Source organism: Ailuropoda melanoleuca, chromosome 13, assembly GCF_002007445.2.
Source record: "Ailuropoda melanoleuca isolate Jingjing chromosome 13, ASM200744v2, whole genome shotgun sequence".
NCBI lineage: Eukaryota > Metazoa > Chordata > Mammalia > Carnivora > Ursidae > Ailuropoda > Ailuropoda melanoleuca.
In genome coordinates, this window is record NC_048230.1 from 29,327,351 (window position 1) to 29,343,613 (window position 16,263).

The 16,263-nt window shown below is 46.7% G+C and overlaps 2 protein-coding genes across 4 annotated transcripts in view; one reads left to right on the forward strand and one right to left on the reverse strand.

The window, feature by feature from the left end:
* MYL4 (myosin light chain 4) overlaps positions 1–7,192 on the forward strand; it is a 36,814-nt gene extending 29,622 nt beyond the window's left edge. The window contains exon 8 of the mRNA XM_034639740.1: positions 6,960–7,192. The gene's annotated coding sequence lies outside the window, so the exon portion shown is untranslated. The remainder of the gene's footprint in view (positions 1–6,959) is intronic.
* Positions 141–16,194, reverse strand: LOC117795392. 3 transcript variants are annotated; one of them, XM_034639748.1, is made up of 3 exons: positions 15,977–16,194; positions 10,061–10,210; positions 141–792 (listed from the first exon to the last, which is right to left on the reverse strand). In XM_034639748.1, the coding sequence occupies exons 1-3, from the start codon at positions 16,181–16,183 to the stop codon at positions 742–744; spliced, it is 408 nt and encodes a 135-aa protein (XP_034495639.1). In that variant the 5' UTR covers positions 16,184–16,194; the 3' UTR covers positions 141–741. The 3 variants fall into 3 exon arrangements, 2 of the variants coding, with proteins under 2 accessions (XP_034495639.1, XP_034495638.1); XR_004619357.1 differs by lacking the exon at positions 141–792 and having other exon boundaries at positions 9,515–10,210; positions 15,093–16,158; XM_034639747.1 differs by lacking the exon at positions 141–792 and having other exon boundaries at positions 9,515–10,210.
* Positions 16,195–16,263: the final 69 nt, after the last annotated feature.

Sequence of the window (16,263 nt, forward strand, 5' to 3'; positions counted from 1 at the left end):
GCAGGGGAGCAGGGAGAGGCAAGCGGGAAAAGGAGAGAAATGAGAAAACCAGGATTGGGAAGAAAGAGATAGAAATGGGGTGAAGGGTTTTCTTTTTTTAAGATTCTATTTATTTGAGAAAGAGAGAGAGAGAGCACAAATGGGGGAAGGGGCAGAGGGAAAAGCAGGCTCCATCCCAGGACCCCAGGATCATGACCTGAGCTGAAGGCAGACGCTTAACTGACTGAGGCCCCCAGGTGTCCCCAGAAATGTGGTGAAGTTAAAGACACACACCCATGAGCAGAAACACTTATATTGGAGCTCAGGGGCCCAGTTACCCCCATTTGGGGGGCCCTATATCCCTGAGAACTCCAGTCACAGAATTTTGTGGAACATCTATAAATCCAGCCATCGTTGAGATTCCATGAGCCCAAATGGGAAGCTTGTCATGGGAAGCTGAGAACCACGAACCCAAAGTCACCCTTCTCAGAATTTATGGTCTGGCTGGGAAGATGAGACCGAGGCCCATGTGTAGCCTTTCTTCTTTGAAGAGGGCTCCAGCTTTGGGTATAAACTGGTTGAATCATAAGACCAGAGATCTTTATGTACTTATAGAGAGGGATCACTGACTCTAGTGGTTTTTAAACTGTTTTAGCTCCAAAGCCTTTTGCTCAAACTAAATTCTGTAGGGAACCAATGCATGGAGATGAAGGGAGCAGAGCTCTGGCTGAGGCGGTGGGATGGATTCCAGCTTCTTGGAGTCTAACTTGTGTTGCTTGGAGCACAACCAGAAGACCCTTGATTGAGCCAGACCTAATTGTAAAAATAAAGAAATGGATCATTAGAGGTGAGGTGACTTATCCAAGGTCACAGCTAAAGGAACCCTAGAATCCCATATTTTCCCCATTTTCAACACACCAACCTGCCTTTGAAATTTGTCCCAAGTTAGGCTCACGGGCGTCTTTTTTGATCTTACTTGTTTCTCCTTTTTGAAAATCAACCTCCCCAGCCAGACATCTAATATTCTTCCTCAGTGTTGGGGCCTTGTCAGGTTTTCCTCCCTCCCTCCCTTTCTTCACGAAGTGTGTATTGTCCACCATATGCATTTCTGACGAATGGGGGTTAAGGCTCCCAGTGATTAAAAAACAGAAGGTGTTTTGCCTGCCCAGGTAGCTTATGGTCTAGTTAAGCGACAACATAAGCATCCAAGGACTAAGCAGAGAATGATTGTCAAGGAGCATAACTTTGTAACTCACAAAGCACGAGTTCCCAGGGACCTGCACGAAGAGGAACTAGAAGGAAATGAGGTGTGACAGGGAAGGTTTTCCTTGGGAGATGTGCTTTAAGTGAGACCCAGGGTTGGTGCTCAGGCCCGGGGAGAGGAAGGTCATGAACCAGACACTTACTGAGTGCCTGCTGTGTGTATGGCCCTGGCTTGGGCCTTGGGGATTTACAGCACCAGGCAGTCATGGTCCCTGTCCTCATGAAGCTTACAATCTAGTGGGAAGATAGACATTAAATAGTTGTAATCATGTGACAGATAACAGCCAACCTTTTCTGAGACCAGTAACAGTTATGGTTCTATTTGGCTGTGAGTTACAAAGACCAAAAGACAGTGGCTTAAAGAAACAAGAGTGCATTTTCCCCTCCCACTGAGGTTCAGAGGTTGGCAGTCCAGGGCTAGTATGACAGCCATTCTGCACACAGTGCTCAGGACCCCGGCTCCTTTTATCTTGTGGCATTGCAGCATGTGACCTCTGTTCATGGTCTAAGATGGCTTCTCTGGCTCAGGCAGCACTTCACTGAAGGAATAGTTCTGAAAGCATTTCCTATGTGATGAGCCTCCCCAGGAACCAGCACGACCTCTGTGTGTTGGGCTCGTTCCTCTGAAGACAGAAGAAGCTCCTATCCTCTTAGTCACTCCTTCCCTCCTCTGCCTCCCTCCTGCCTGGCCCGTCAGTCAGGCTCTGTACTTGCCCCTCCTGGAAAGAAGCATGGGTAACAGGTGACCTATTTCCAAGTTGTTCTTTGACTGAAATGACTTCCAGTATTTCAAACCAGGACTCCGGCCATGTCTTAGTCTGTTTGGGTTGCTATGACAAAATCCCATAGACGAGGTGGCTTAAACAATAGACATTTATTTCTCACCGTTCTGGAGGCCAGAAGACTGAGCTCTGGGTGCCAGCATGATCGGGTTCTGGTGGGAACTCTCTTCCTGTCTTCCTGCTATACCCTCACAGAGGAAAAAAGTGGGGAGAGAGATGGAGAGAGAGGCTAATCCCATTATGAGGGCTCCACAATCATGACTTTGCCAGAACATAATTATCAAAGGCCCCACCTCCAAATGCCTTCACATTGGGGGTGGGAGGCTGGGGCTTCAACATATGAATTTGGGGGTGAGGGACACAATTCAGTCCTTTAGCAGATTCTATAATCTATAGGAATAGGACTGAGCCCACTGAGTTCCCTTCCATCACCTTGAGGGGTAGCTGGCTGTGGACCTAAGAGGGTGGCACCCCAGAAGGTCGAATGAGGGTTGGGGGGAAGAGAGGAAGGGGTGTCCCAGATCCTGAAAAGATGGAGAGCTCCAGCCTGGAGCTAGCAGTGGCACCGTCCTGATGGGGTGATGGCAGGTGCTGGGACATGGGACAGCTGTTTTGTGGATGAAAGAAAATGACTGAATGTGCTCACAGGCCAGGCTTCCTGTCCCCCGGAGACCGAACAGTACACACAGATCCCGGTGCCGCTTCCTCTCCATCCCAAGACCTGCACAGGCAGGGGCAGAGGAAGCTTCCTGCTCCAGGTCAGAGAGGATGAGTAGCCTCATTGACGGGGGATGAACCAGGGCAGGGAACAGGGAGGAGATACGTAGGGGAAGCTCCTGCTTACACTCTCCCTGCTCTGCCCCTTCCCTACCTCCCATCTAAAAGTCAGCGTGGGTGTCCTGGCTCCTGAATGCCCGAGCAAGCTGGGAGACTCTCCTGCCCCCCTGGAGAGAAAATGGGTAAGGCGACTAGTCACTAGTGCTAAGGTGATTATGAAACCGGATCTGCTGGTGTCAAATGCCAATTTCAGAGAGATGATGATAACCAGCGTTATCAACTTAGTGAACACCTACTATGTGCCGGGCTCTGGGCTAAGCACTTCACATCCCATTTTTTTCATAGCAGCCTGGGAGATAAGAGTTAACATCCCCATTTAAGATTTTGAAAACATGACATAGAAAGAATAACAGCAACAAACTTGACTCTTAATATCCCCCCTCCAGTTGAAGGCTGTAGCGTGGTATAATATTCCTAGTCCTAGAATGCCGTTTTCATCAAATTGCTTCCTCAATTAGGACTTAAAGAGCCTCCCTAAAAGCTACTGCTCATTCCCAAACCTTTCTGTTTCTTTTTTTTTATCTTTCCTTTATTTATTTTTTAATAATTTTTGTTTTGTTATATTAGTCACCATACAGTACATCCCCAGTTTTTGATGCAATGTTCCATGAAGTCCATCTCTAAGGCCTTCCTTTATTTGGCTTTACACTGCTAGGACTCATTTTAGCCGGCTGACCTCTTTCCCCTCTTGTTAACTTCCTTAACCGGCTTCCTCCTCCTCTCCCTCCCTGCACCCACGAACTCTTGATCCATTTCATTCCTCCCTCCTGATTGGTGCTCTTCTTTCTGCCCAAATGATTCCCACCCTTCAAGACCCAAGTCAGACTGCCCCCCCCCACCCCCTGCAGCTTTCTCCACTGCCAGAGGTCTCTGTGCTAATTATCTATGGCCACAATTTAGTCTCCTTAACACAGTTGCCAAATTGGAACCGAAGATATCAGAGCTAGCGGAGGCTCTGGAGACTTCTGGTGGAGTGTAATCACCTGAGAGCAGCCTTGGGCATAGTGCCATCCCGTGGCATCCCCTAAAACCTCTTTGGTTGCTAGGGCTTTAAGGAAGAATGTGTGTTGGTGATCGCTGGTGGTGCAATATCCATCTCACACCGCTAGATGGCAGGATTGCAGCGGCGTGCCTCCGCAAGACGGCCAGGTGTCCGTGATCGCACTGCGGGGCCCTAGCCGAAGAGGGATTCCCAGCCTGGGCTGGAAGGAACCTGCGGAAGTCCCTTAGTCCATCTTTGTGCCTTTAGGAAAACGGAGGTTTTATTCGCTTTCAAAGACTCACAACTATTAGTTAGCTTGCCTTAGTAACCCCACAAAGTTTTGCAATGCGGGGTCAAGGAAAGGACACTCTTCTGGACCATTCAGCTCCTAAGTCACATCCGTGCTCAGCTTCCTCAGCTCCACAGTTGAATACCATCCCTTCCTCTGGCAATAGGAACAGAGATTCTTAGCCATAAAGACCCCTGTGGGCACATTCATGCTCTTTTTCCAAGAAGGAGATCTGTACTTTACATCACATTGTCAAACGGGTCAGAGAGCCAAAAAAGTTTAAGGACCGCTGTTTCAGAGGCTTTGTGGGATTCTGTTTATCTTTCTCCTGAATGTTTTGACATTGCATCTGGTGTGGCCACAGTTCCTTCCAGGCTACCATGACCTCGGAGATAGCTCGCCCCCTTCTCATAGGACTCTCTTCACTTCTGTCTCTCTCCCAGACATCCCTGAGTCTTCTTAGGTTTAGAGAGGCAATCCCACCTTTTACTTCCTCCGCAGCCTCACTTTTAGCTGAATAAATGTTCCTACTAAGCTGGATCTGCACGGGCGCGCTCCGCCCGCCCCAGCTGGAGCTCATTGAATTTCTGCTGTCACTTCTCCCTTCCTTTATCACAGAGTTCGTTGTCAAATGAAGGTGAATCCCAGCTCATGAATTTTTGGTCATCCCCAAGAGAGCGTTTGCACTTTCTACAATAACTTAGTCATTTTGCATTTATATAAATCTTATATGGTGCATCTGGCGATCAAGGGCTGCAGTCAGTGTAGGGACAGGCGGTTGGGGGTGTCCGCATCTCAGTTTTCTCTGTGGCACAGGAGACTTTGGTCCCAGGACCGGAGGACTGGAAACAGCACCTGTGGCTGTGCTGGGCTCAGGGCTCCCTCAGCCTCCCAGCCCTCAGACTTCAAAGGAGATTAGAACAACGACCACCCGGGCCCCAGCCCTTCTCCCTTTCCTTCCCCACCCACGCTCAGCTCTCCACTCAGCTCCTCTGTGCCTGACATATTGTGGAGAAGCCAGGGTCAAGCATCCAGCGTTAAAAGTGTGATGACCAGTTGGAATGTGAAGAGTTTCACAAACATTTACTGAATGCATTTTATTGCTGGTACTGCAACTTTCCATTTGACTTAAAATTTTGTCTTTGTGATAGTTTGCTACCTTCCCCTTTCCTAGAATGGCAGCTGGCAACGCCAGGCCTTTGGGGTTTATGAAATGAAATAGAAAAGGCGCACCTGGGTGGCTTAGTAGGGCAAGCAGCTGCCTTCAGCTCAGGTCATGATCCCAGGGACCTGGGATGGAGCCCCACATGGGGCTCCCTGGTCAGCAGAGAGCCTGCTTTTTCCTCTCCTTCTACAGCTCCCCCTGCTTGTGCACACGTGCTCTCTCTCTCTCTCTCTTTCTCTTTGTGTGTCAAATAAATAAATAAAATCTTAAAGAAATAGAATAGAGTCTGGTCCTTGCCCTTGAGGATGTCAAGACTCACAGGTAACCTAAGACGTGTGTTGTGCACAAATACAAAAATATCAAGCAGAAGGCAAAGACTTGTAAGATAAATACTAGCAAAGAAGTGGGGGAATTTGAGAGGGAGACGCAGGCTGATTTCCAGTTAGGAGATCGGAGAGTGCTCTTGGGAGGAGGAAGAACTGGCATGGAAAATGCAGAGGCTGGGGGTGATTTTGATCCACACTCATGGAAACGGTAGAGCAGTGGTTAGAATATTGTCTCAGGGTCTCAGGAGCTGTGTGACTTCCAGCAAGTTTCTCAACCTCTCTGGGCCTCAATTTCCCAATCTACAAATGGAGATAATAGTAATACTGACCTCATTTGATTTTTAGGAGATGAATTCATGAATGAATACATGTAAAGCACTTAAAGCGGTATCTGTCACATACTAAGGACTCAGTAACTATTAGCTCTGTAGGGGAGAAGGATATTCTAGGCAGAGGGAACAGTTTCAGCGAAAGAAGGAAAATAAAAGAACTCTTCTTTTTAAAAATTTTTTTTTTTTTTTTTTTTTTTTTAAAAGATTTTATTTATTTTTTTTTTTTTTTTAAAAGATTTTATTTATTTATGTGACAGAGAGACAGCCGGCGAGAGAGGGAACACAGCAGGGGAGTGGGAGAGGAAGAAGCAGGCTCCCAGGGGAGGCCCGATGTGGGACTCGATCCCGAAACGCCGGGATCACGCCCTGAGCCAAAGGCAGACGCTTAACGACTGCGCTACCCAGGCGGCCCCTTTTTAAAAATTTTAATTCCAGCATAGTTAATGTACAGTATAATATTAGTTTCAGGTGTCTAATGTAGTGATGTAACACTTCACTTCCATACATCACACAGTGCTCACCACACGTGCACTCAAGAACTCTTATTCTTTTGGGAAACCCCCAAATAATAGAAATACCTAACAAATGGAGAGAGAAACACTGCTCATGAGGATAGCAACTGCTTTTGCTGCACACCTATCCTGTGCTAATGCTCTTCTGTGCTTGGCGTGCAATGCTCATTTACTCTTTCCAGCACTCTCCCTGGGGCAGGTGTGATTATCCCCACTCTACAGATGAGGAGACTGAGGCTGACAGAGATAAAGTCTCACAAGGGCACTTAGTGAGCCACCAGAAGCTTCAGGAATTGGACCCTCATCCACTTGCTGCTCAAGCCTGGGTTGAGTTTCCAGCTATAGCACCCCTGCCTACCTTGGATCCCTCCTCCCATTCCCTGAGTCCCTCACCCCATGGCATATATATAAACCTGCCAGCTGTTTTTAAATTTTAAAAAATTTTATTTATTTATTTATTTATTTATTTATTTATTTATTTATTTATGCTAGCCGGTTAAAATAAACCAACCAACCAGCATGCAACAAAATCCCAAACACCGGTGTGATTTGGAGTTCAGAAGTGACCAGAGACCCATCCCAGGGAGCAGACCTCGGAGGAAATGAGGCATGCCACTCGAGGCTCCAGTTGGGAAAGTGGAACGAGGGGACGCCTCCCTGGTGACTGTGTCCCTCTGGTCCATCCTTCGTGGCATCTGGGGCATCTGATTGAGTCTGGAGGGTTGCTGGGGGCAAGATGGAACATGAGGAGAGCATTCCAGAGGAGAAGGAGAGGCAGGGAGTCACTTGTCAGATATGATTTGCTGCTTTGGTGGATGGGTTACTAAATTTCCTTTTTTCTGCAGATTTGGGACTTGTCAGGAGTAGTCTTGATACATAATCACTCCAGCATTTTTTATGTGCTTTTTAAAATCTTGATTAAAAAAGATACAATTAAAAATTGCCACAGATGCACAGGGCCAGGACTTATGCCTTCTAACCTGTGTAGCTTAGTTCATGTACCTTTGGCAATTTCATCACGTGCTCCTCTCCCATTTTCTGCCATGCTTCAATTAGTTTCTGAGGGACTCTGAGAGTTCTGTCCCCTTGCCTCAAAGAGCACCCATGGTTCCCTGCCAGAGTGTCCCAAATGTCCATTATCAATCACCTTTCTGGGGGGTTATGCATTGAAGGGTCCTGGGGATGGCTTGTTAATGGAACGTTTGGGCACTGAAGTCAGAATGGCAGCTCTTGGAGCTGAGGACTCTGATTTATCAGTAGTGCATGGCCTTGGGCGAGTGACGGTTCCTTTCTGTACCTCTGTGTCCTCATCTGAAAAGTGGAGATTAAAAAAAATCCCCATCCCATTAAGGTGTTCTGTGAGGGTTATATAAGGTCATATGCATGTAGCATTTAGCACAGCGGCTGTCACATAAAAAACCCTCTTTAAATGTAAGCTGCGAGGTCATCAGCGCTCCGTTATCTCAGTTTATTCAGTGGATTGCCCGGTAAGAACTCAGAGGCAATAAGAAACATATTTTGTTTTGTGATCTGGGCAAAGGAAAGCTCCAGAAACACAGGGCATTCATTCAGGTAAGGTTTTACCACATACAAAATCCCCTGAGCATTTAGAGGATGGGGGGAGGGTGCAGAGTTCCCAGGGAAGGACCAAAGACACAGGATCAGGAGGACAGGTGAAGGGAGGTTGGGGGAAACTAGCTAGGGATGGGGAAATACAGCCTTTGGGGTGTTCACAGGTGTGAGCCCCTGAGGGGAAGAAAGCGGAGCAAGAGGGTTGGTGCGGAGGGTGGGGGGAAGGAGGGCCAGAGCGGTCATGGAGTGCTCCTGCCAGGGGTCCTCCCGTGAGTGAAGGAGGCATGGGCTCTCCCCTTCTACACCTTCTTTAGGCCTCCTGGCTTCCAGGCCAGGGCTGGGGACTGCAGGTTTACCCAGCTGGAAACAGCCCGAGCCACGGGGAAGTGAGCCATACCGCTGATCACACTCCCAGCTCACAGTCATCCCACTCTTTGTCATTCTTTCAGGGAAAAGCTGAATCCCAGGGGCCGTCTGGCCCAGACCTTGGTCTAGTGCCCAGGTTTTTCCGGTGTGGCTGCCATATCTCAGAAGTCAGCCGGGCATGGCTGAGAACTTCTTATAATAGTCAAGACAGGAAGTGGTCAGGACCTGGAAATAGAGCAGCTCCAGGGGCTGGGAGGGTAGGGAAAAGGCTTTTTCTTGGGGTGGGGGGATGGCTTTGTGTGCCTTTTTGGGCCACAATTCCCCTGCATAGACTTCCCGAACTTGATCTGGACTGCAGGGACCCTAGAGATAACTTTTTCTTTGTGGACTTCCCAATTTTATTTCAGAAATGGGCAATATGAGAATGTTTTATTCCAATAGGAATTTCTCCCATTAACATTGCAATGACTACTGGAATCGTTTGGGGGTATCTGCCATCCTATGCCCACACTTACAGGAAGGGAGGCAATGGGTTGTAGAATAAGGTCAACCTGTTGTTCGGTCCAGCTTTGCCGCTTAACTACCTGGGTGCTTTTGAGCTAATTCTTCCAACTCTCTGAGGCTCCATTTTTTTCCACTGGTAAAATCAGGTTTTCCCCTCTCGTGCTAAATAAAGTATGAAAAATTCTTAGCATAGTATTTTGCTTAAAATAACTACAAAATAAATGGAAGCTAAAAAAAAATAATAATTGCCTCTTTACCCCTCCAAACCTTAGTTTCTGCCTCTGTAAAAGGAGTTATTATGATATTTGTGAAGAAGGACGTATATAAAAGAGGAGGGTATATATGTTATATACCGTACATTATATACATGCCAAAGGTCTGCCATGGATTAGAACAGGGCCTGGGAACCTGACCCAGGAGATGCAAAGGATGGTCAGTTTGACCAGCAAGGTCCCCGCCCATAGCCTATACTGCCCTCCCCCCTCAATTTGGCCAACAGCGCTCAGGGGTCTAGTGATAGGCAGCAACAAAGAAGCTGTGGGTGTCTTGACTTGTAGGCAGGATCTGGGGGACTGAATGGGAATCCAACAGAAATGAGTTGATCCTAAGGTGGAAAAATGAGCTCACATTTATTGAATATTTACTTACATGCCAGTGACTATGCAAAGTGATTTACATCAATTTTTCCCCATCCAAGCCCCATTTTACAGATGGAGAAATAGAGGCTTAGTGAAGTTAAGTAACTTGCCCACGGTTACTAATGAACGGTGGGGCCAGGATTCAAATCCTGGTCACCTGACTACTGTGAGTTCTAGCCTTACACTTCTCTGTCTCAATAAGGTGAGTCAGGAGAGCATTGCGAGGGCTAAGGCATGTGTCTGGAGCCCAGCCACGAGCTTGTACTCACTGGAGCAGAGACCCCACGAGGGTGCCTGGGGATTTAGAAAGATACCAAAACAGGAATTTGGGGCCAGAAGCCAAGCAGCAGCTCTGTTATCAGAACAAGGCATCACCCTGGCTTCAGGGGTGGAGGCGGAAAGGGCCTGGTTTGAGATGGGGTGTAAGCACTCAGGTGATGCCTCGTGGGCATGGAGCTTGAATCCAGGCTTGGCCAAGGTGGCGCCTTGTACGCTGAGCTGGGGTGGAAATACCTTGAGCTCGCACTTCTTTTTCTCAGCAGGGATAGTCTGGCTCACGTGAGGATGCACGCCAAGCCAGAAATGGATCGTCTCTGGCCCAGCTGGGCTGAAGCCCCGGAAGGCAGGGTCTGGTGTTCTTTGCCGTTGCATCCTGAGAAGCACCTGGAACAGAGCACACACTTGATGGGTGCTAGTGAATGCATATAAAATGCCAAGGCTGAGCTCCTCTCTCCCCAGTTACCTTGATAAAATCTGGGAGTACTTCCTCAGATAGCTCCCCAGAGCCCAGAAATTCCAAGCTATACCAGGTTTAGACACTGTGGACTCTGAAAAGCCCATTTTCCTTCGAGTCAAAGGAACAGCTGGGTCACCTCTTTCTCAATGGGCGGAAGCTCCTCTGCCAGGTGTGTAGGAGGAGAAGACCCTGAGCCAATATGCCACTCCACACTTAGTGTCCCCAGCTAGAAGAAGGCCTTCGCACTGAGGGATCTACAGTTTCTCCACAAATAGCAACAATAATCATTATATATTCCTCTGTGCTTTTTGGATTCCAAAGGGCTTTCATATCCATGGTCTCATAGACCCTCATAACCATGTGCGTGTTGGGAGGCGGTAGAGTGGGATTGGCGGTGAGGCAAAGGGCAGGGAACAGAGAGTTATTTTTTACAGATACGGGCAATGAGTACAGAGAGGATTTGGACTTCTTCAAGATCATGTAACTAGTAAGAGGTGGGGCAAGGGCCTGAATCCAAAGGCATTCTGACCCTTAGTACAAAGGGGAATGAAGCATGACGCTTAAGGCAAGTGGTCCAGGAAATGTCACAAACCTGGTTCCTCCAATGTATCGTGGTGACAATGAGGAATTGACTAGAAGTAGGACTTCCCTGGGTGAGGGGCGGTGGAGAGCAGATAACGGATGAGAGCACAGGGGAAGGATCCCTATTTTTGGTGTCATCCTGGCCATGGTCAGACAAGGGGTCAGATAACATGATTTTTGCCTCTTAAGTGGCTCTTGGGGGAAAATCTACATGTCTTGCATTGAATACCCTTCCCCTCTATCTGCTGGGGAGTATGGCACTTGGGAAAAATCGCAGAAGGGACACTTAGTGTCCATCATCTTTTCTTGGTTGATATTTTATAAAAATTAGTTAATAAATTAGTAGAAATTAATTAGTCGTTAAAATCAGTTGCTAGGCAAGTAAAAAAAAAATAGAAGAGATTCTTTTATTTATTGAGGGCCTCCAGGGGAATGTAAAGATATCAAACTACAGTCCCCGCTTTCAAGGATCTCAACATTCAGTAGTGGTGGAAGAGATGAGGATAAAGAAGTTCAAAATCCCAGAACGTCTGCTTCTGACGATGACAGAGTGGTATGGGATTTGTTCTCCCACAGTAAACAATAAATGTAGATGAAATATTTGAGGAGCTGCTTTAGACACTGACCATTGGCGACAGAAATAAAATCACCGAGGGAAAGGAAACACATGAGATGAGCCTTACATCTGCCGAGATTTCTGCTTGGGGGGGCTTTCTGGATTGCATTGCAAGGAAGTGGAGTCTAAAAAGTGCATGGTGATCTCACCAAGCTGAAGAGCACAGCTCCAAGTTGAAGGCTGCAGAGGGAGCTGTAATTTGTGGGGAAGGCTGTTAGAGTGGAAGGAACTGAACAGAGAGTTGCCCCAGGAAGTCTGCATGGGGGTTCCCCAGGGTTTTTGCATGAGGGATGAGCTGCAAAGGCACATGATGAGACTAGAAGCCTTAGCAGAAAGCAGCTGGGAGCTGAACCGAAAACACTAGAAGTTGCACGCGGCTTAGAGATATTAGAGTTTCAGCTCAGAGTGCAGACACTTCACTGAACAACTTGGGTACTTAGATGATCCAGAAAGTGCACACACCTTAGGAGTAAGCACCATGTTCTAGGGGCGCCTGTGTGGCTTAGTCAGTTAAGCGCCTGCCTTGGGGTCAGGTCATGATCCCAGGGTCCTGGGATTGAGCTCTGTGTTGGGCTTCCTGCTTAGCGGGGAGCCTGCTTCTCCCCCTCCCTTAACTCTTCCCTCTGCCCCTCCCCCTCCCTCTCAAATAAATAAATAAATACATAAAATCTTAAAAAAAAAAAAGGACAATGTTCTCCATTAAAAAATAAAAAAGACTGGGGCGCCTGGGTGGCACAGCAGTTAAGCGTCTGCCTTCGGCTCAGGGCGTGATCCTGGCGTTCTGGGATCGAGCCCCACATCAGGCTCCTCTGCTGGGAGCCTGCTTCTTCCCCTCCCACTCCCCCTGCTTGTGTTCCCTCTCTAGCTGGCTGTCTCTATCTCTGTCAAATAAATAAAAAATCTTTAAAAAAAATAAATAAAAAAGACTAGTCTCGAAAAGGAATAAAACCAAGGTGGGCTAGATTGAGATCATCTGCCAGTAATTTAAGTGCCTAATAGAACAACACTCAACGCTCTCGGAGGGAAGACAACCTAAACCCTAAAATGAATAATCTGCGATGTGTAGTATGCAGTCTAATATTACTATACATGTGAAGAAGCAGGCAATTGGGACCCACGGGTTTAAAAAAAGCAATCAAGATAAACAGTCCCTGAGGTGAGTCAGAATGAGCAGACAGGCATTTTAAAACCATGGTTGTAAACATGCTTAAGGACATAAAGGAAAATATACACATAGTAATTGAAGATATGGGGAATCTCAGCAGAGAAACTGAAACTATAAAAAAGAAGTGAAGGGAAATTATAGAATTAAAAAAAATACAACGTCTGAAAAATTCTCTGGATAGTCTTAGCAGCATAGTAGGGCCTGCAAAATAAAGAATTGCAGATATTCATTTGAGACTTAAAGAGAGATCAATAGACTAATCTGAAAAACGAAAACAAAAGGATTAAAAAATGGGGCACCTGGGTGGCTCAGTCGGTTAAGTGTCTGACTTGGGCTCAGGTCATGATCTTGGGCTCCTGGGACTGAGCCCTGCCACAGGCTCTGCGCTCAGCAGGGAGTCCGCTTCTCCCTCTCTCTCTGCCCCTCCTCCGCTTGTGCTCTATCTCTTTCTCTCAAATAAATAAATAAATAAAATCTTAAAAAAATAGTGCCTCAGTAGTCTGTGGGATAATACCTAAATACTTATAATAACATACAATATACTATATATATATATGATATATGCTTATATAATACTTACCATAACTTATATAATTATTATAAGTATTTTGAAAATATCTAAAAATGTGTAATTGGAGTTTCAGAAGGTAAGGAGAGAAAGAATGGGCAGAAAAAATATTTGAAGGAATAATAGCTTGAAATTTCCTATACTTGGTTAAAAATAGGCCACTTATTTATTTAAGACATTCACCAACTCCAAGCAGGATAAACACCAAGAGAATGACACCTCTTCACCTTACAGTCAAGCTGGTAAAAAAAATAAAAATAAAGAGAAAACTTAAAAACAGGTAGAGATAAACCTGAGACAGTTTGAGCAACAGAAAAATGGTAGCATTGCATTATAACTCGTGGAATAAAATAAATATCCATGAATTCATACTGATAGAAATAAATAATTGAAATTTTAAAATGAGAGGGAAGGGGCAGCTCTTCCTTATTGTGGAAAATCAATTAGTAGTGGCAGAAGAAAAAAAGGAAGGTAGGTAGAAATCTCTATTAATCAAACTCCATGTAACTGCAGTCAAGTATGAAGAAAACAGGATATTTGTATAGAATTGAAGTGTCTTTCATAAAATATTTACTAGTTACAAAGAGAAAAATAGTAACTTGATAGTGAAGACGTCTGGCAGATACCACCTTAACCATGTGACCAAGGTTAACATTATAATAAGACATATTGTCACCAACTGGGGACATACTACAAAATAACTGGCCTGAAAATTGACACAAAAGTGTCAAGGTGAGGAGAGAAATAGATTGAGAAAGTGTCACAGATTGAATGAGATTAAGGAGATATGATCACAACACAATATGGGAAACTCTGACGAGCCGCTAAATTCTACACCTGAAACCAATTTTACCATATATGCTAACTAACTAGAATTTAAATAAAAAATTGAAATAAAAAGCCAAACAAACAAAAAATAACTAGAATTTAAATAAAAACCTGAAAAAAAATCACTTGCAAAAAAAAAAAAAAAGGACAATACAGAATCCTCGATTAGATCCTGGACTGGTAAAAGGACACTAGCAGGAAGATTGGCAAAATCCAAATATCTGGATTGTATCTGGATTAGTTAATAATATTGTGTCGATGTTAATTTCCTGTGTCTGATAATTATGACTTGGTAATATAAGATACTAACATTAGGGGAAACTGGGTGAAGGATAAAAGAGAAGCCTTTAGTATTTTGCAACTTTTCTGTAAGTGTAAATGATTTTAAAGCAAGCACATAAACAACAAAACCAGAGGCAAAGACAAGAAAACAAGAATGTAAATAGTGGCTGACTTCTCATCAGAAACAGTGGAGGAGAGAACACAGTAGAATATCTTTAAAGTCCAAGAAGAGTCACCCCCCCCATTGCTGTCAACATAGGAATCTCTATCTAAGAAACATCACAAATGAGGGTGAAACAAATGAAAGTTGAGCATATTTGTTGCCAGGGGACCTTCACTACGAAGTTTGCTAATGGAAATTCTTTAGGTGGAAGGGGCTGGGAATGTGGATAGCGGGTTTGTGGAGTCCGTGTTGGTGCCAGCAAAGCCAGGCTGAGAAGACACCCAGCGAACTAGTAGATTGGTTATAATTGTGGGAATTGAGCAAATATATGAATATCTAGGCAGAGATATGACCATGCTGTGTGATCTGGATTTTGGGCCAGGGCAAGGACAAGGCTGTGGATGCGGCTTCTGACCCAGGGGCCCTTCACCAGCTAGGGGAGGTATGTGCAGCTGGAGTCTCAAAGCCCGGGTCAGGAAGCCCAGCTACCCTTTGTTGGCTGGCTCCTCCTCTGTCCCCTTGCAACCTGCTAGCAACACGTCTGCTACTGGGTCTGCTCCTTTGGTACATCTAGTGTTTAGGAGGTCTGAGGAGGAAGTGCTCACCTCTGCAGGGGGTGGGGCTGGAGCAAGGGAGCGCCAGACAAGCTTACGTGGAAGAGATTACATCTGGGATGTCTGGAAAAAGGAGTATAATTTTCCAGGTGGAAAATTTAGGAAGATCAGTCAGATAGAAAGCCATGGAGCGTTTGGGAATGAGAAATATCTTCCTGCTCCAGGGTGGGAGACGAGGCTGGCAAGCTGAGTGGGAGCCAGTTTTCAGGCATCTTGGCTGTCTCCAGAGAAGGCTGAGGAGAGTCCAGGAGCTGGAGAGATGTCCATGCTCTTTGATGCGACAGGTCTTGTTTTGATGGTCTTTTGAGGTACCCATTGCGTCAGGGGTTCCAGCCCCGACCACTGGCGGTCTCCTGCTCACAGCCCTAGCATTTTGCCTCTTTGAGCCGCCTGAGGTTTCTGGTCTGGAGAAGACCCAGAGACCCAGAGGAAGGATTGGCGGACAGGCAGAGAGTGGGAAGGAGACCTTTGAGGCAAATGCGATAAAGCTGCAAAGCCCGTGAGTTGGCGTTTGGAGGCAACATGTCCTGAAACGTTTATCAGTTACTACGCGCAAGAAAGTACTTGCAGAGAGAGGCCCTTTATGGACATCCTTGCTTACACAAGCTTGAGACGTCTCAAGAGGCTTTCCGGAAAACCAAATTCACCCAAAGAAAAACTCGGTGAATAATAAAGGACTAAACCGGCGCTTGGCACCAGAGTAAGCGTTAAAATGGTTTCTCAAATAAACAAATCAAAGTGCGCACGAATCCAACTCAAGGTACAGGGAGAAAGTGCCCATTCGTTCAGGTGAAAGGGAAAGCCGTACGGGCGTCTTGAGGAGGTGGGACTGGGTCAGGAGAGGGGCCCCAGGCTCCCGGTTTTTCTAAGCATACCGAGCGTCTGGGCGCGTCCACGACCCCGCTGCGGTCCCAGCCTCGCCGGGTCTGCGGGTCCAGGAGGATCCCGGCGGGCGGAGGCGAGGCAGGGAAAGAGGGGCCGCGGTTTCCCGCCGCCCGCTCCCCCGCGCAGGGTCCAGAGGAGCGCGGGACGGGAGGAAGCGCGAGTCGGCGGCCCGCCCCGTGACGTCCCACCCACCGCATCCCCTCCCCCCTCCCGCTGCGGGAAAAGTGGCCGCGGGCGCCGCCGCTCACTGTGGGGCAGGCGCGGCGGCGGCCGGCGG

Excerpts from the sequence above, each read along its gene's own strand:
- LOC117795392 (XM_034639747.1), bottom strand. The coding sequence starts at position 16,183 with ATGCGGTGGGTGGGACGTCACGGGGCGGGCCGCCGACTCGCGCTTCCT. Across the intron at positions 10,211-15,976 it reads TGGACGCGCCCAGACGCTCG|GTGCTTCTCAGGATGCAACG; the intron begins GTATGCTTAGAA and ends GCTCTGTTCCAG.